The sequence below is a fragment of the Lepidochelys olivacea genome (assembly GCF_965140295.1).
Source record: "Lepidochelys olivacea isolate rLepOli2 genome assembly, chromosome: 20".
NCBI lineage: Eukaryota > Metazoa > Chordata > Testudines > Cheloniidae > Lepidochelys > Lepidochelys olivacea.
The window spans coordinates 16,830,428-16,850,007 of record NC_140430.1 but is presented as its reverse complement, the minus strand read 5'-3'; the positions used below and the strand labels follow the sequence as shown (position 1 = coordinate 16,850,007).

Here is a 19,580-nt window from a genome sequence, read left to right as displayed (position 1 = left end):
CTGTGTCAGGATCCTGAACTCGACCATCTCATGGTCACTGCCTCCCAGGTTTTCATCCACTTTTGTTCCCCTACTAATTCTTCCCGATTTGTGAGCAGCAAGTCAAGAAGAGCTCTGCCCCTAGTTGGTTCCTCCAGCACTTGCACCAGGAAATTGTCCCCTACAGTTTCCAAAAACTTCCTGGCTTGTCTGTGCACTGCTGTATTGGTCTCCCAGCAGATATCAGGGTGATTGAAGTCTCTCATGAGAACCAGGGCCTGTAATCCATTAACTTCCGTGAGTTGCCAGAAGAAAGCCTCCTCCACCTCATCCACCTGGTCCGGTGGTCTATAGCAGGCTCCCAGCAGGACATCACCCTTGTTGCTCACACTTCTAAGCTTAATCCAGAGACTCTCAGGTTTTTCTGCAGTTTCATACTTGAGCTCTGAGCAGTCATACTGCTCCCTTACATACAATGCAACTCCCCCACCTTTTCTGCCCTGCCTGTCTTTCCTGAACAGTTTATATCCATCCATGACAGTACTCCAGTCATGTGAGTTATCCCACCAAGTCTCTGTTATTCCAATCACATCATAATTCCTTGACTGTGCCAGGACTTCCAGTTCTCCCTGCTTGATTCCCAGGCTTTGTTGTTTGTTGTTACAGAGGACCACGGATGGAACTTGGGACCCCGGCCAATGGCCTGGAGAATGGATACCCCAGCGACTGGTGACCTGGTGACCAGGAGGCCCAGCTAAGGAGTCACAGCTGGTTCTGGCCAGAGGGAAGACAATGGGCTGTGAAGAGAGGACCCGGGTCACCTGACCAGGCAGTTCCAGCCAGAGGGGGCCAAAGGAGGGCTGAGAGGAGAGGAGGCCCAGGGAACCCTGCTTACCAGGAGAGAAGACAATGGACAGAGGCGGGGCTTGGAGGAAGTGATATCAGATGCCCAGCTGGGAAGCAGGGGGCCTTGGGACTGGAGAGAGAGAGCAGGCAGAGCTCACCTGGATGCAGGGGAGACTTGGATGTGCTGTGCTGGGGGAGGGCAGGCCTGAGGGCCCTGAGAGTTTCCTATGCTGTGTTCAGACGCTCAATAAACCCTCCTGTTTTACGCCGGCTGAGAGGTGCTCCAGTCTAGAGAACAGGGTTGCATTATTCCCTCTGGGAGTGGAGGCCCCGGGGGTCCAGAGCCAGTGGACTCCCTGAGGGGGCCCCCGGTGAGAGACAGGTGTGCTAAGGCTCAGAGAGGTGTGTTTCCAGGAGAAGGAGGGGCTTAACCTCGAGAGAGACTGGACCCCCAAGAAGAGCTGGAGAAGGGCTGTTGCACTGAAGGGGTTCCCCCCAAGGCCTGCACAGGGCCAAGAGTGGGCACGACCTGTGAGTCCGTGACAGTAACTGTTAATAAACAGAGGTTAAGGATATTTCTGTGTGAGGCTCTTTCACTGGGAAAAGACCCTGCAAACCCGCAGAGTGTGAGGAGACGCCCTGGGCCCATGGAAGGGTGAGGGTGGGTGCTTAAATTAAGAGGGTTACCCCTTGAGCCCCAGGACCAGGGTAAAGGTGGGTGCCCAAGAGTGTACGGAGAACAATGCCTGAACCCTGCTGTCTCTAAGGGGACGAAGGGAGCTCAGCCTTGGCAGCGTAGCCCATCCTTGGTCTCCCTGCTCAGGCAGTTCTGGTCTGCATGACATGGGCCTTCCTGACCCTCTACCAACTAAACAGGCCCCAACACCCTAGTGGTACCTTGATAGGGCCCAGTCAGCACGTACCAGGACAGACTCCTAGCTCAGAGGGGTAAATCCAGAGCAGTCACATTGATTTCAACAAAGTTCTCCCATATTTACACCCGCGGATTCAGGTATTTATTTTACGCTGTCATAGGAGAATCGATTGGCTCAGCGAGCCAGCCTGTGTGACAGCAGCCGCTGGCCCCAGTGCCACTGTGTCACCCGAGAGCTACACAGAACTGAGCAGGAGTGACATTTCCATTGTAGCAGCTTCCACAGACAAGGGCCAAGATCAAAGCTATTTAACCCTAGAATGATGAGGGGCCCCAAGAAAACGACTCTGCCAGCACTGCCTGCTGCTAACACGCCCTTCACCCTAGCCTCCAGGCTCCCGCAGGGGCTGCAATTTATCCTGCAGCCTCCTCTGAGCTGACAACTCTTCCTTGCTACAACCCACTAACCTCAGGCTGACAGACAGGAGACAGATCTCCCTTCAGAGCCAGCCCCTCTTTAATCAGACCAGCCACAGCTCTAAGGCACAACTACTTTTGCTCTCCCTCCTACACACAGAGTGTAGCTCACAGGCCCCAAGATCCAGGTTCAGGGAAGAGGTTCCAAGCCCCATCGCTGTGGCCTGAATTTTAGCTTTCACAGAAACTCCATCAGGAGGAAACGATCCCACGTGATGGTTTCAAAGTCTCCACAAAGCCAATTTTGCATGAAGTTAAGTTAGGACTTCCTCTGAGACTCCCCTGCAAGCCAGACCTCATGCCCTAGGGCCAGCACATGGGAGCCGGAACTAAAACTGACTAGGAACGAAAGCAAAACTGACCAGGTTGCGGGGGGAAGCATCACTGTTCAAAACCTGGAGTCAAAAGCAGAACAGAAGAGAGTGAAAAAGGGGAATGATCCAAACTGATTTTTCTTAGCTCCAAACCTGATCCTAGAGGTCACACCAGGAAGGTTTGTTCTCAGGATACAAGAGATGCAGACTGTGCCCTTCGACCCCTTCAGCACAGCTTTGGTTTTAAATAGGAAACATATCAAGGGGATTGTGGGAGTCGGGGGCAGACAGAGCCCAGGGCTGGGCTGGCAAGCGAAGGACACCTACCTTGAAAGAATACTCTAGCTTGACGAGGAATGGAAAGTTGACGGCCTGCAGGATCCGTTTCTCGTTGAGGGTGTGCTCAATTTGTTTCAACTTCACTACCTGGGAGAGAAAAGGAAATAGCAACATCAAATCTTCCTCTGCTGGCACAGCACCCCCTATGCCCCGCACGCACTCCCCTCTCCAGCGTCAGCCCCAAATCCCTCCCCCGCACTGGGGATTCCACAGCCCCAGGCCAGATCTCTGCAGCAGCCCCCAGTGTCTTACCTTCTGTTTATCCAGGATCTTCATGGCATAGTGATTCCCGGTCTCTTTGTGTTTCACCAGCATCACCCTCCCAAATGAGCCTGTGCCCAGGGTCTTGATTCGATCAAACTGATCCAAACTGGCTGTGTTCTGGAAGGGGGAAAACAAATGTGATGTGGGGCCAGACTGGTCCTGGGGGCATCAGGAAGGAACCTGCTCGCGACAGTGGGATTTGCACTGCAAGACCGGCGGGGTCTTTACTGACCATGAGGGGCTCAGAGCTTTGGTTTTTATAGCTCACCAGAAAGGCAGCCCCTCCAGGGTCAGCACTGACTGTGATGGGAGAGCGCTCCCTACTGAGCCCGCCACTCCCTGCAGCACAGCACCCGCTAGCCCCGCACTGGGGTTGTTCTTGAGAACATTGATATGAAGACAGAAAAGGAGGACTTGTGGCACCTTAGAGACTAACAAATTTATTTGAGCATAAGCTTTCGTGGGCTACAGCCCACTTCATTGGATGAATGCAGTGGAAAATACAGTGGGGAGATTTTATATACACAGAGAACATGAAACAATGGGTGTCACCATACACACTGTAACGAGAGTGACCAGGTAAGGTGAACTATTTCCAGCAGGAGAGCAGGGGAAGGGGGGAACCTTTTGTAGTGATAATCAAGGTGGGCCATTTCCAGCAGTTGACAAGAACGTGTGAGGAACAGTGGGTGGGTGTGGGGGAGATAAACATGGGGAAATAGTTTTACTTTGTGTAATGACCCATCCACTCCCAGTCTTTATTGAAGCCTAAGTTAATTGTGTCCAGTTTGCAAATTAATTCCAATTCAGCAGTCTCTCGCTGGAGTCTGTTTTTGAAGTTTTTTTGTTGAAGAATTGCCACTTTTAGGTCTGTAAGCGAGTGACCAAAGAGATTGAAGTGTTCTCCGACTGATTTTTGAATGTTACAATTCTTGACATCTGATTTGTGTCCATTTATTCTTTTACGTAGAGACTGTCCAGTTTGACCAATGTACATGGCAGGGGGCATTGCTGGCACATGATGGCATATATCACATTGGTAGATATGCAGGTGAACGAGCCTCTGATAGTGTGGCTGATGTGATTAGGCCCTGTGATGGTGTCCCCTGAATAGATATGTGGGCACAGTAGGCAACGGGCTTCGTTGCAAGGATAGGTTCCTGGGTTAGTGGTTCTGTTGTGTGGTTGCTGGTGAGTATTTGCTTCAGGTTGGGGGGCTGTCTGTAAGCAAGGACTGGCCTGCTCCCAAGATCTGTGAGAGTGATGGGCTGTCCTTCAGGATAGGCTGTAGATCCTTGATGATGCGTTGGAGAGGTTTTAGTTGGAGGCTGAAGGTGATGGCTAGTGGCATTCTGTTATTTTCTTTGTTGGACCTGTCCTGTAGTAGGTGACTTCTGGGTAATCTTCTGGCTCTGTCAATCTGTTTCTTCACTTCAGCAGGTGGGTATTGTAGTTGTAAGAACGCTTGATAGAGATCTTGTAGGTGTTTGTCTCTGTCTGAGGGGTTGGAGCAAATGCGGTTGTATCGTAGAGCTTGGCTGTAGACAATGGATCGTGTGGTGTGGTCTGGATGAAAGCTGGAGGCATGTAGGTAAGGATAGCGGTCAGTAGGTTTCTGGTATAGGGTGGTGTTTATGTGACCGTCGCTTATTAGCACCATAGTGTCCAGGAAGTGGATCTCTTGTGTGGACTGGTCCAGGCTGAGGTTGACGGTGGGATGGCCTTCTCTGGATAGGCAACTGACATGGCACAACCCTGGGGAGTGGCTGGCAGCTGAGAAGGCCAATGCTATTTTCCAGCACCCCACAGTGCATTGTGCCCATTCCAAGTGGGGGCTGCCCCACATTGCTCCCACAGTGTTCCCTGGCCTGGGCTGCGCAGCCCAGGACACTGCAAAGGGGCCTAGTTCTGTGCTGCGCTGGGCACTCGAGTCCATTCAGAGTCCAGGGCGCCGCAGCGGCTCAGAGACCTGAAAACAAGGCTGAGCAGATGCTGCATCCCCCTCCCCCAGTCTAATGGGGCCGCAGGCAAGCGAGGGAGTGGGGTGGCTGCCCGTGGGGCCGGATCCTGTACTCCGCAGTTGATGGTGAGATGGAAATATGAAGAAGTAGATGTCACATTTCACCACCAGAGGGCGCCAAAGGAAGGCTCTGTGTTTTTAAGGAGACACTGACAAGGGATTCCCTGCTCCTTGGGCAGAACCAAATTCCAGTTCCAGACAGGCGACCCGCCCACCTCCATTCAGTGGGGCTGGCGGGGGCGGGGCTGGGAGTCAGGACTCCTGGGTTCTAGCCCTCGGTCTGTGAGGAGAGGGAGTGAAGTGTAGTGGTCAGAGGGCAGGAGACTAGGAGTCAAAAGCTCTCTTCCTAGTTCTGCCACCAACTTCCTATACCCATGACCAAGTCCCTTTCCCCTCTGGGCCTCAGTTTCCCCATCTGTGCCATGGCGTTAATGACACAGGGTGTGCGGGAGGACTAGCAAAGTGACAGTGCTGCAGAGGGACCAGCAGCTCTGCCTCAGGAATTACCCACAACCACCCCAGGCGGGATTTCCAGAGGGGACAGACCCAGGGCACTGGGGCACTGCGCTCAAGTGCAGGCAGGAAATGGAGGCCCTTTGAACAGGGTCCCTGTTAGCACAACCCCCCTGGGAGCCAATCTGGGGCTGGGCTGGACAACTGCGCTGGAGCCTCGGAAGGAGGATGCGGGAGGGGGAGACAGCTTGGATCAGGAGTAGTCCCACATGGTTAGTGTCCCCCTCCCACAGCAGAGAGGAGTTCAACCTACAGAGTTCTTGGCCCTTCAGTTACCAGAGGGCAGACTGGGGGGGGAAAGGGGGGCAGAAGAGCAACATGGTCCACTCAGCCCCGCCCCCCAGGAGCAAAAATAACCCCAGACCCTCAGCGGAGGCTGTGTGGCAAGGTGGAAAGAGATCCAGGGGGTGACTGCTGAGTAATCAGCCTGGGGCTGCAAAGGCTTTGATTAGGCGGCGGTGGGGGGTGATCTGGGTTGGGGGCACAGTACCTGGGAGGGGTTCTCCCATTTCTTGAGGAAGTCTTCTTTGGCTTTGGCTAGGAACTCCTTCACTGTAAGGGAAAGAGAGAGGGAGCAGCATGAGGAGTCAGGAGGGGGGGCACCCAGCCTGGTGGACAAAGCTCCCCATTCAGCCCCACCCCGGCTCAGCGAAGAGGCACACAGTCACAACAGGGCCGGGGATTTTAAGCGTATCAGCAGGATGGCGGTGCCTGGTTGGCTACAAAGGGCAGCTCAGCTGGGGATTGGCTGGAGAGAGGTCCATGAGGGTGCGCTCCCGCAACATCCCCACCCCCGTGCCTGCCCCTGGACAGACCGAACAGCCCCGTCAGGGAGGGCTAATGTAGCCCCCAGCACCAAGGGGATGCACTTGTGCCTCTATCCCCCCACTGAACATGCCATTGGGGTGCCTGGTCCACGCCCTCGACACAGAACCTGCACCCCACAAGGAGACACTCGTACAACCCTCCAGTCAAAGGACGTTAAGATGCGTGGATCAAGTTGCCCTAATGGGAGGATACGGGATCTACTACTGCTGCCAGCAAAGGGGGGTGAAGGGGAAGGAGATTCCCCCTTAGCTCAAAGGGCAGAGGCCTGTGTGTAGCCTTCTCTCAACCATGCAGGCCTCACAGATCAATGACACCAACAGCCCTCAAGGGGGGGCTCCGTGCACACACACAGAGCTGCAGAAGGCAGCCGTGAAAGTTGCAAACCCCAGTTGGGCTTTGCCCACAATGGGGTTAAAACAACCTGCCACAGCCTCGACAGCAGCAGCCTGGGACCAACCAAGTGTCCCGCTCTCTGGCATCCAGCCAGGTGATCCTTCCTTCGCCAGCCGGGCTCCCTGTCCTTGCTGCCAGATCCCAGAACCATGGGAGGGAGGAAGCAGGATGGGGGTTGGAGCAATCTGCAGCATCTGGAGGGATATTTGGTACTGAGAGCCCCTTTTATCTTCGCTGCCTCCTGCTGCTCCCAACAGGGACAAGTCCCGCAGCTCTTAACAGTGCAAGAGACGCCCACGGGATTGGAATGGCTGCAGCAGCGAGGACAAGCACAGAGCAGCAGCAGGGGGTGGCTTTGAGCCCAGAGCTCCCCCCTGCCCCCACCATCACAGGCAAGTCTCCCCCACACCGGAGGTGCATAAAGTTAACTGCCTCCCCCAGGGATCATTGGTGCTGAGACGCCAGGGAGGGGACAAGCTAAAAGCCTAGATCAAGATCTGGGTGCTGCAGTTCTTGGGGTCACAGATGCACAACCCAGGAGTCAATTCCCTGCCGGTCCCCTCTCTCCACTACAACCCACTCCCTTCCCAGAGCTGGGGACAGAACCCCAGGAGCCCCCCACTTTAATTATTAAATAGCAACACTTCTGTGGAAACCCAGCATCACTGCGCTCTAATCCTGTCATCCCTGCCCTACAGAAAGGGCTGAGAAATGGGCCAGGCGAGGGCCTGAAATGCACCAGCGAAGCAGAACAACATCCTACAGATGTGACTGATTCACTGCTGGAGGGAAGGAGACCAAGATTACGGGGATTCCCGATCCCACAGGACAGGGCAGGGCAGCCCTGAAAGGGTTTTAGGGATCAGCTATTTGCTGGCTAACTACCCCCGCCCACACCCCCTTCACCCTCTAGTCCCCACAGCCCATCTCCCGTGGAGCCCTACAGAGCGGGATTGAATTCACATCTGCTTCCCCCAGACGCTCAGTCTGTCTGACCTACTTTCACTTTGTCTCCTACTCTCTCTGGACTAATTATAGAAACAGGCTTGGCTCACCAGCCACTGTCTCCCACCATCGATCCCAGCCCCAAGGGGGCGGGGAAGAGGGATCCTTGCATGGACACGGGACAGAGAAGACAATTTCCTGCACTCTCCTGGCCGTACCTTACAGAACTAAGTTTAAGTAGCTTAGGAGTTCATTGTATTACAAAGGCAGGCGGTTATGTATTATTGTGGGACTGTATGTGACGTCTCCGATGGAAACCCAGGGAAGGGTTATGGGCTTTGAGGGACCATCTGAAACTATTAAAGTTAAGTACATTTCCCAGGAAATCTCTAAGGGGAGGGGTATGCAAACGTAACGCTTCTGTTATGCAAAACCTCAGCTGCTGGAAGCTGCTCCCCGAGGAGAAACCCACTGCCTGTGAGTTACCTGGCTGGAAGCGGGGTGATCTTTGGAAAGCTTATTAGCAGGCGTGCTGGTTCTTTGCTGGTTTTTAAGAGGTTTTCCCTGCAATGCTTTTACCGTAAGAATCAATGTGCTTGCTAACAGCTGTGTGGTACCTTATACCCGTGGAGACTGGGCTGTTTGTAGCCTCTGAGGAAGGAGGGAAAAGCAGGCCGGCTGACGCAGTCTGGCTTGCTGGGGAACTCACAGTGTAGGCAGGGAGCTGTGCAGCCTGGAAATCCCCAGGGCAGGAAGGAGAGAGATGCAGGTCTCTGCCCAAGAGAGGTGATGACTGGGAGCCAGAAGCCTAAGTGGCTTCCCTGGCTGGACCATGAGGGGCAAATACAGGTGCAGTTGCCCTGACCTGCAACACCCCTCCCCCCACTGTTCTTCCCTGGCATCATCCACACCAGATCAATGCCTTGGGAGGGGAGATCAGCCATTCTGCCTTCTTCTGGAGGTCTAGGAAGACTTGTGAGGCTCTGCTAATCAGTTACATAAACTGGGGGCAGCCCCAGACAGTGATGGAGGAATCTTCTCTGCACCACCAGCCTCTAATTTACTTGGCCCAACACCAATAATTTGTTCCCTTTTTGGGCCTGTCTCATCTTAGAGTCTCGTTCTCTCTCTTCAGGGCCCTGGGCCTGGGCCAGGGACCCCTAGAGCGGAAAGATCTGGGATGGGGATTGTGGCTGACAGCCCCACTCCTCCAGTCCCACGGCACTTTCTACCACCCAGGTGTAGCTCATCTGTGAGAGAGACAGAGCTTCTTTGGGAGCCCATCCAAGAGGGTGGAACTGACTGCCACAGGATCTAAGGATCATCTCAGACTTCCCCACCTCTTCCTCCTAGTGCTATGTGCTAAACACAGCGCAGCACAGGCATATAAAAAGAGACCCTACCAAAACCAACACCTCCACTGCACACACAGCTCTCCCCCTGGTGAAAGTACAGAACCCAGGCACAAGGAGTCCTCGGTTGCAATCAATATCTCTGGGGGCTACTGTAATTACAAACCGTTTAACGAGCAGCCAATTCAAATTTGGCCTCCAAAAATGTAAGTTTTGGTTAACCCCCATCCCCCAATGCTGTCTAAAAACAAATCCTGAAATATTCCAATTATTTTTAAACTAAGTCCCACTTGAAACAGACGAAGGGTCCCTCACCCCTCTTGCAGCTCAGAGAGCCCTAGAGTGAAATCTACTTTCAGCAGGAGTGAAATTGATACCAGGGAGATCTCCTCTGCTAAGCAGACAGACTTACCTATCTCAGGGTTTTATACAGATGCCCAGCTCCCTAGTATATGAGCAAAAGCCATAGTGGGAACAGGATAACATTTTCCAAAGGGCTTATAGGCTTCAGGAGCCTGCATGCCATTGACGGTAACTCGTAAATAGTAAATGGCAAACTGGATTTTTAGAATCCTCTTGTTTTAATAACGTTCCTTTCCAGCTCAGTGGCCTTTCAGCTGAGAGAGCCCCTTTAAAGACCCATGAACACATTTCTATTCTTGTCAGTTTTGTCAGATGGCAGGAATCTGGCATATGAAACTAATTGACTGTGTCTAATTACACAATAGACTAACAAACTGACCTGTGCAAGGAAAAACACCAGTGGATATCGGCTAATGGAGACGTTTTCATACCGCTAATCTTTTGTATCACCTTTCAAGGAACTTAGCAAAAACTTAACCTCCTTAGACCTTCAAGGAGGTAGGTACTATTTCCTTTTTTATGGGCAGGGAAACTGAGGCAGGGAGATGTGACCTTGCCCATTGTTGCACAGGAAGTAGAAGAATTGAGAAGAGCACTAAGAGTCCTGACTCTCAGGAATAGAACCCAGGAGTTCTGATTCTCAGGCCCCCCACTCTAACCACTAGATCCCACTCTCCATCCCAGAGCCAGGAATCCCAACTCCCATTCCTTACTGTGACTGCTAAACTGCACTCTTGCTTATCACAATGCATCCAGTTCTCTTGTACCCGATGCAGCACCACGAGGTATTATTTGAATACCTGGGACAGACACCAACCCCGGTACACAGAAAGGAAAATGCATGAGAAGGTCGGACCACTTTGGACCACAGATCCGGTTAACAAAGCCATTCTCTGCGGAGTGGAAATCAGAGCCTGATTCAAAGCCCAGCAGGGCCCAGCACCAGGGCTCTAGGGATCTGTAATTAGGAGAGATCAGAGTTATCTGGAAGAGACCTGAGCCTCCTAATCAGAGGGCAGACTACTCTTAAAGAGACATGACAAGTTTTAGGCCCAACATTCGTGATTACAGAAACCTAGCGCACGCCAGCTTGTGGGTAGCAGCTTCCAACCTCATGCTTCACCTTCGAGCCTCTGCCTTTCAAACCAAGTCAAGTTTTCAGTTCCCATCTTCAAGGCCTCCATGTGCAGCCCAGGGTGTGTCTCTGGCACCACCACTCCCTCGGCTACATCGGAGGGAATGGGTATATGCCAGGCTGGAGGGCCCCATCGCGCTGCCCGGATCCTCTGGTGACAGGTGCCTTCAAGCTCCCTTGGCGCAGGGGGTCTGTGCCTGTTAGCGCCTATTGCCCCTGGATACAGCAGTGTCTTCCCCAAGGTCAGTCTTGCCCCGGACTCCTGGGTTCCTGTTATAGGGTTTGCTTTTCCCTCCTTGGCAAACGCCGCCCGGATCCCCGCATCCAGAGAGCGCCAGGCTATAGCCGGATCCTGCACGGAGCTCCTGGAGTTTCCGATCCCGATGCCAGCACGCTGCCTCACCCCCAACGCCCGCTGTCGGAACAGATGAAGGACAGAACTTTTGCCCCAGGGCTGGAAAGCTGATGCAGCAACAGCCCTGATCGATTTCCCAGTGGCCAGATTTAATGCCACACTCAATAAACACAGCTCTGGAGCCGATCCATGAGCGTGAGGGGAGGGGCCAAAGCTAAAAGCAGGAGAGAGCCCCACCCTCTTTGATCAATCCCTTGCCCAGCTGTAGCCCAGATCACGCTGGGAGGCAGTGTCAGGCTGGCTAAGGAGGGGAAGCTGCTTTCTGCTGCTCTGAGACAAGGGAAGCAGCAGCAACGGCTCTGGCAGGGGAAGGGGAGACTGGAATAGCGTAAGGGGAAATTCCTCCGCCACCAGCCAGAGATTGGATAGCCAGAAGGGCCATTGCCCGCAAGGGAAAGGCTGGAGGCTCTCTCCCTCTGAATGCTTAATACCGGAACAATCCTGTACTGTCCCTCAGTACAGATACCCTGTACTGCCCCTGCTCCGACCACTAGACTCTGCTCTCCCTGAGCTGGAACAGAACCCAGGAGTCCTGATTCCTTCAGCCCTACTCTAACCATTAGACAACACTCGCCGCCCAGAGCCAGGGACAGAACGCAGGAGCCCTGCCTCCCAGCCTCTCACCACTACGACCAATACAGATGCAGGTGGGTGAATTTCTCTAGCCTTAGAATCTGGGCCAGCACTCCCCTCGCAGAGCTGGGAATGGAACCCAGGAGTCCTGGCTCTCAGGCTACGGCTTGAGGGAACTCTCTCAATGTCCCTACACAGCTGTTGCGAGGACCCAATGTCATCTACACCCTAATTCTGTGGCACCCCCCAGCCCAGCCACCAGCTCAAGTGCAAAACCTCTGCTATTGGCTGCTGCGCTGCCTGGCGCAGGGGGGACAGAACCAGGGCCCTCGAGAGATAAAAGCAGGGGCTGCTCCAGCTTGAGCTAAAGAGCCCCGGCTCCCCGGCTAGGCCGGTAAGATTCAGATCCTCAGCACATCAGACACAGACAGGGAACCCCTCAGGCATGCTCATCAGTCAGTTACACGGGCCCTGCAAAACACAGTGAAGCCAGATACGAGAGCCTTCCCCCTCTCCCCTGGCCCCAAGACCGGCTCCACTGATCCTGGCTAGCGCCCCCTCCCGGTGACACACAGCAAAGCAGCCATCATTTGTATTCACACAGCATCTGGCCTCCCAGCCCATCACAAAGCTAGCGACAGACAAGCTGTATGCAGGGATGCTGAGCTGCAGCCACCTCTGGGGTGGAACATGCCAGCGGGTGACCCCGGAATGGCAGGAGCAGGGGTTAAGGAGGCAGAAGGGAGACAGGCGAGCTGGGGCTGGGGCCGACCCTGGGCGTAGCCTGTGAATAGCCTGGGTCACAGCACCATTGGCTTCGCATCAGCCCCCAGCACCGGAGTCCATATTGAGAGGGGAGAGCACCACCCTGCAGCACAGCGCCCCCTGGCACCAAGGTGGGGCACTGGGCTCAGCACTGATGGAGGGGAGAGAGCAGCCCCCACGCTGCTCCCTGCAGCACAGCGCCCTCTGGTGCCGCACTGGAGCACTGGCGTGAGCGCCGCCTACCGAGCTCCCAGCCTGGAGCACAGCGCCCCCTAGTGCAGCACTGCTTGCGAGGCGCAGTGACCCCCTGCAACTCAGCATCCCCGAGCTGCACGCTGGGACATAAGCGTCAGCCCCCAACCCCTGCGGCATGCTGCAGTTCCTAGGAGAGCTCCCAGGCATGACGGTTCGGAAACCCAACTTCCTCCTCAACCCCCACAGAGCATCCAGCTTCCCGCTGGCTTGAATAGTCACCACCAAGGCAACAGACCAGCGTGCTTTGCCACCTGCGGGCGAGGAAGAGGCCATCGCAGGCAGAAAGGGGTTAACGCCAAGAAGCAGAGTCTCAGTTACCCAAGGTCAGAGAGCAGCCAGCTCTGTTTCAGATGGTTAAAACGCCTCCTCTCAGCTAGAGTCCTGTGAGCTTCCACCACCACCACCACAGCTCCACCTGGCTGCAGCGGAGAAACAGAGCACAGACCAGGAGGGTCAGCTCGTGGGGGGAGCGTGGGGGCTGCATATCTTTGCTACGCGGATCCTAGGTGGGAATCAGGCTCCAGGTCGGCAGAGCAATTTATTCTAACTCCAGGGCACTTTGAGATGCAAACTGGTTTCACACAGCGGCTGCTGGCCCGGGTCCTAGTGCGAATTGCCCCGATTTCTAGTGCCAGTCCAGTAGCAGCCTCAGATGAGGAGGGAGCAGGGTCTGGCACCAGGGGTCCCTCATCCCAGCCACGGGCAGGGTCCCTCCAGGGCAGACAGCGCAGGGATGGCAGCCCTGTTGGGGTTCTCAGCTGGGAGGGTCAGGGCTGCTGATCTAGTGTGAAATTAACCGAAGCCTGGATGTCTGAGACAAAGAGGCGGGCAGGAACCTGCAGAGGGAGCTTTGGTTGCGACTGGGCAGTGATCTATGAGGAGTCTCCTGACCTCCAGCCAGTCAACAGTTACTCCAGATCGCAGCTGGATAGGCAGCTGTGGTGTAACTAAGACACAGAGGGTCTGTCCTCTTTAACAGGCAGCAGCTAGCAAAGAAGGCAACATCCCCAAAGGGCCCCTCCTACTCCCTCCTGACAGTTTCCAGTCCCAGCATGGGTTTGCTAACTGCTGATGCTCCACCTAGGAGCTTCCACAGCGCTGCCCCCAACACTAAGCAGAGGAAACCCCCGATGCCCTGCCCGGTATCAGTGCCTTGCTCTGCTGGATCAGAGAAGTGGGCAGAAACAGTGCCAACCAGTGGATCAGACCCTGGCCTGGGAATCAGGAGACCTGGGTTCGAGTCCTGGCTCTGCCACGGACTTGCCATGAGACCCTGGAGATGTCACTTTGTGCCTCAGGTTCCCCATTCGTACGCTGGGGATGATAGCCCTGCTCACAGGCAAGCTGTAAGGATAAATGCATTGACTGAGGTGCTCAGATGCTACAGAGATGGGCCCCCAGGAGTCCTGGCACTCAGCCTCCCTGCTCTAACCAATAGACCCCACTCCCCTCCCCGAGCCAAGGAGAGCACCTAGGAGTCCTGACTCCTGGTGCTACCAAACTGTGGCATATAGTTAGTTCTCACTCACTGGGCTAACTTGCCCCCCGCGCCATGCCCGCCGGATCTGGGGGCAGCACTCGGAAGGCCGAGACAGCAGAGGGTTAAAGGTGCCGGAGAAGCTGCTGGCACCAGGTGCTTTACAATCTGCTATTTTAATCCTGGCTGCCCTGCCAAGCACTATTGTTCCAGCCTTGTCTGAACATCCAGAGGGGGCCTGGGATTGGCGGGAGGCCAGAGGTAGCTCATCCCCCACATCCCCCCTCCCCGCCCCCACCGAGCTAGCCCAGAGCCCCCAGTAGAGGGAGCAGAGCTGCTTAGGGTCACGTGGGGACTTCCAGATCCCCCATGGGAATCCCACCCACCCAAAACTACAGCCCGGGCCACGGAGTGGGGATGTGACCTCGACCCAAGCGGCTGTGCAGTTAATTCAAGAGCACGAGCTGATCAACGCCCCGGTAACACTTGACAGGCTGCAAATAGGCAGCTGGGAGTGGGGGGGGGTTTCATCTCTGATAGTCACAGCTGGGGAGGAGCGTGGGGGCTGTGACTATCAGAGATGAAACCCCCCCCACACTCCCAGCTCCCTATTTGCAGCCTGTCAAGTGTTACCTGGGCGTTGATCAGCTCGTGCTCTTGAATTAACTGCACAGCCGCTTAAAAGGAGGGAAAGGAATAAAAGGAAGGAATGAGGGAAAGAAAGAGGGAGCGTGAAAGAGAAGGAGGAAGTGAAAGTGGATGAGAAGGAAAGAGAGCCAGGATGTCAGAGAGGAAGTGTAAGTGACATGAGAGGGCACAAATCTGTCCCAGCAGCACAGGGAAGTAGCCATGACTCTCCCACAGAGGGGAGCCAGTGGGTCCTTGTGCCACTCAGGGCAAAGGGATCCGAGCGCCCAGCCTCCCACCCACACCAAAGATCTGCAGCGATCAAGAACCAGGCGTCTGGCCTGCAGCTTCCCAGGTGCAGTGGGGGGAACGGGAGGGGCCACACACCAGGGACTGGCCTTTGGAATGGAGGGAGAGTGGGAATAGAGAGGGGAAGAAAGACAGAGAGGGAGTAATGAGGAAGAGAAGAATCCACAGACCCCACTCCCTTCCCAGAGCTGGGGACAGAACCCAGGAGTCCTGACGTCCAGGCCCTGCTCTAACCATTAAACCAGTATGGAAGACCGGGAGCCAGGTCTCCTGGGTTCCATAGCCAGCTCCGCCCCCAAGTCTGCAAGTCTTTTGGCAAGTCACTTCCCCTCCGTGCACGTCAGTTTCCCCCCATCACAAAACAAAGATAATCTCTCCCTTCGGAGGGGTTGTGTGTGTGTGGGATTAGCTACCATCGGCAGAACAGCGAGAGCCGATGGACCAGCACACACCGCACGAACTCTGGCCCGGCGCAGACACTCAGGGAGGAGAGAAGTCACACTCGGTTGGCGGGTTCAGCCCTCCTGACATAAGAGCTGCCATCTCCAGAGCCCACGTCCCACCCCACGCCTCCACGGCGCCATCATCAGCTCCTCAGCATGGCAAGAGGCTCGCGTGGCTGGCGCAACACGGCTGATGGCTCAGGAGCGGCAGGAAGACGAGTCCCTTGATGTCAAGCTGCTGCCAGCGGTGACTGGGAACCGAGAGCTCCTAAGGCCTCATCCGCTGAGTGAGCTTCCCCCTCACCTCGACCCTGCCCCGCAGGGAACCTTTCCAGGGGGGAGACGGGCAGACCAGACTCAATCCGTGGTCTCCCCACAGAAGCCACCACAAACTTCAATGGCACCTACATCACAGGGACACCCCCCACCCCCCGCATCCCCACTAGGACTCAGATGCTGCATCGCTTTTCCCCAGCACTGAATCATGGCAGCCTGACCCCCTGGGATCTGGGGCTGCACGTGGTCCTACCAACAGGGCTCCCATCCCAACTCACTCTGCTCATTCCAGGTGGCAGTGTGCTCGGACACACGGGCCATCTCGCTGCTGGCCGGGGCCCCCGCCTCGCTGCGCAACCCCCAGTAGAAGATCCGCCCAGCCAGGCTCTCCAGCTTCTGAAGCGGTGACATCTTAGCGCCTTTGTTCCTGCTGGGGTTGGGGCAGGACGTTTCTGCTCCATGGCTCATGTTTCCCTTCATTTATTTATCTCCCTCCCTCCCCAGCCCTCACAACCAGAGTCAACGCGAAGCTCGGACCCGATCCAGGAATCTTCCGGCCTTGGTCATTACCCAGGAGCAGAGAAGACAGCAGGATCAGGGACTAGGGGAATGGACCCAAGCCTCAGCAAAACTCCTCCACTCCTGACAGAGACAGGGGGCTTGAGCTGATTGCTCTCGACTTCTAACCAGGAGAATTTACATCCAACAGCTCCCCCGCCCTGCAGCAGCCCCAGAGCATGGCTGTCAACTCAGAGAGAGGTGTGACAACACAAACAGCAACAGATCCCGCAACAGAACTGATGGGACAATGGCCAGTGGAAGGGGAAACACCCACACAGCAGGGCTTAAAACAGCACCCTGGGTCTCCGCTCCTCTCAAATCCTTGGACTGAAAGCAGCATGAGAGGCTCCCTCTGGCTTCACTGCCGATCCTGCATGCACTGGGGGGCAGACCCCTGGAAAAAACACCATCCTACAAGTACAGTGTCCCCCAGGCCAAGCTACTGGGGCTGCAAAACAAATCGGGGGGGGGGTGATGGGCTTGTGGCTCACATGAGGCCTGAGTCAGAGGGGTGCAGGTCCTTAAGTCCACTGCTGGGGACCCCGCTCGCAGAGACGAACAGCAGGGGGTTGCAGCACATCAAAGGTGGCTCTCCAAGTGGAGTTCAAAGAGACCCACATTCGGAAACCCTTGCGGCACCCCGCAGCAGCACCCCAGAGAGGAGATCTCTAAGCACCACGGGGTTTGATTCTCGTGTCGCGCAGCCCCAGGTGGTACCGACCACCGGCAGGGGAGGGACCCAGGACTAGTCACCTGGAGATTTCTTTACTTTGCCTTTCCCAAACAACCTCTCCCGCCTCTTCCCCCAGCGCTGCGGACTCACCCTGCTTCCACTCCCTGCCCCCTGCCCCTGGTCAGCGGTGTGCTGGGCAGAGAGAGGAGGAATTGGAGAAGAGGCGGGGGCAGGGCCTTGGGAAAGGGGGTGGAATGGGGGTATACCCCCTCCAGCCCCCTGCTGTGAACCGCTCAGGGCAGGAGGCTGGGAGCATCCCCACGACCCAGCCCACCTCCCCAGCCCTGACTCCTGCACCCCCGTCACACACCCTGCCCTGACTCCTGCACCCCCCCACATCCCCACGCCCACCCTGAGCACCAAATGGGGAGCTCCTGTGCCCTCTCGCCCACATATCCACCTGCACCCCTCGCACCAAATGGGAGCTGCCCCAGGTAAGCGCTCCACACCCCAACCTCCTGCCCCAACCCTGAGGCCCCTCCCTCATTCTAGCTCCTGGCCAGACCCTGCACCCCAACCTCCAGCCTGCTCCTTCAGCCTAACTCCCTCCCAGACCCTGCACCCCCAGTCCTGTACTCAGTGCACCCCCACCCTTAGCTCGGTGCGGAGAGAGACAAAGAGAATGGGCTAGAACCAGGGAGAAAGTAGGTACGTGCTTTATGTGGGCAGGAGTGGGGGGATCCTGTTTACCCCCTCCCCAGCCCTACTGCACTTGCAGTTTACCCCCAGCCCCTCCCTTGCTCCAGGGACCAACCCTAGCTCCCGCCCCGCTGTGTTTTTGCCTCCGGCCCCTGCCTTGTTCCAGTCAGCAGGGACTAATCCTCCCCCCATGCCCCACTCTGCTCCTCTTGCCCCTGGCCCCTACCTCACTCCACCTGGGGACCAATCCTTCCCCCTGTCCTCACCAGGCCCAGCTGTTAGGGTGGATAAAAATCAATGACTTAAAAAAAAATAAAAAATATCAGATTTTTTTTATTTAAATTGGATTTTTGAGGAAAAAACATCTAAAGATAGTTTTAATTAAGATACATTATATCTCATCATGGAACAGGGATTATAAATTCTAATTCCATAGTATGAGACAATATATTCATGTCATGTTTAAGAAAAGTTTTGTAAATGAGTTCTAATCGTTCATGGATTAGGGACCCAGCCTTATGGGGTTCCACAGGCTTCTGTATAGGTTATTGAGGTTAATCTTTCTAGCTACCCCATGGGACTCAGTGCTCAGTCTAGAAGACACCGTCAGAAATGCTTCGTTTTGCAGTTGTATTACGTTGTAGTGGCAACAGCGTGGATTGTGGGTAAGATCTGATTTGTATATTGACCTGTGCCTGGGGCTTGGTCCTTTGGGACCGAGAGAACCTTTTTCTTTTACTGGGGTATTGGTTTTCATAACCATTTATCCCCATAATGAGTGGCACTGGTGGAGATACTGGGAAACTGGAGTGTCTAAGGGAATTGCTTGTGTGACTTGTGGTTAGCCAGTGGGGTGAGACCAAAGTCTGCTCTGTTTGGCTGGTTTGGTTTGCCTTAGAGGTGGAAAGAACCCCAGCCTTGGGCTTTAACTGCCCTGCTTTAAGCAATTTGTCCTGAATTGGCACTCTCAGTTGGGTCCCGCCAGAACCAGCCTCGTTACACCTATATACGCGGCCGCGTCAGGCGTGCCCAGCACAGCGTGTACAGTGTTTGTAATCTTTGTTGCGTGTACGCTACTGAAATAGCATAACAAGCCCGTGGCTTTATGTTTGAATTCAATCGTATGATACCCCCCGTTAATTTTAAAATATGGATCGGTTCATTGTTAAGATAAGAAAAGGAGCAGACAAACTGAATGATCATGAATGTGCTGATAGTAATGCAAATACCTCGGACTCCTCGGTTAAGAACTGACATGAAGATAATCATAGAATCATAGAATATCAGGGTTGGAAGGGACCTCGAGGTCATCTAGTCCAACCCCCTGCTCAAAGCCGCCACCAGTTCCAGTGCGTGCCATAAACTGAGTAATGACCAACAGAAACAGACTTTGTCTCTTAGTTCAGGTCAGTGTAGTTCCTATTCAAAGCCATCAAACATTCCATCTGATGACCCGGTCTGTGATATTCCAAAAAATAGATTGGAACGCCGGTCTCCATTATGAAAAGGAGGACTTGTGGCACCTTAGAGACTAACCAATTTATCTGAGCATGAGCTTTTGTGAGCTACAGCTCACTTCATCGGATGCATACTGTGGAAACTGCAGAAGACTTTATATATACACAGAGAATATGAAACAATACCTCCTCCCACCCCACTGTCCTGCTGGTAATAGCTTATCTAAAATGATGCATCCGATGAAGTGAGCTGTAGCTCACGAAAGCTCATGCTCAAATAAATTGATTAGTCTCTAAGGTGCCACAAGTACTCCTTTTCTTTTTGCGAATACAGACTAACACGGCTGTTACTCTGAAACCAGTCTCCATTATCTAGAGGTCCTTATCAGCCTAGATCGAGTATGTTTC

General features: G+C 54.7%; 1 protein-coding gene across 2 annotated transcripts in view; it reads right to left on the bottom strand.

The window, feature by feature from the left end:
* LOC311510509 (cAMP-dependent protein kinase catalytic subunit alpha-like) overlaps window positions 1-19,580 on the bottom strand; it is a 36,739-nt gene that overhangs the window by 6,417 nt on the left and 10,742 nt on the right. For both annotated transcript variants that reach the window (XM_084610214.1, XM_084610215.1), the window contains exons 2-4: window positions 6,117-6,178; window positions 3,082-3,210; window positions 2,818-2,916 (exon numbers count right to left, since the gene is read on the bottom strand). In XM_084610214.1, the coding sequence (XP_084466340.1) occupies window positions 2,818-2,916; window positions 3,082-3,210; window positions 6,117-6,178 (290 nt within the window). The remainder of the gene's footprint in view (window positions 1-2,817; window positions 2,917-3,081; window positions 3,211-6,116; window positions 6,179-19,580) is intronic.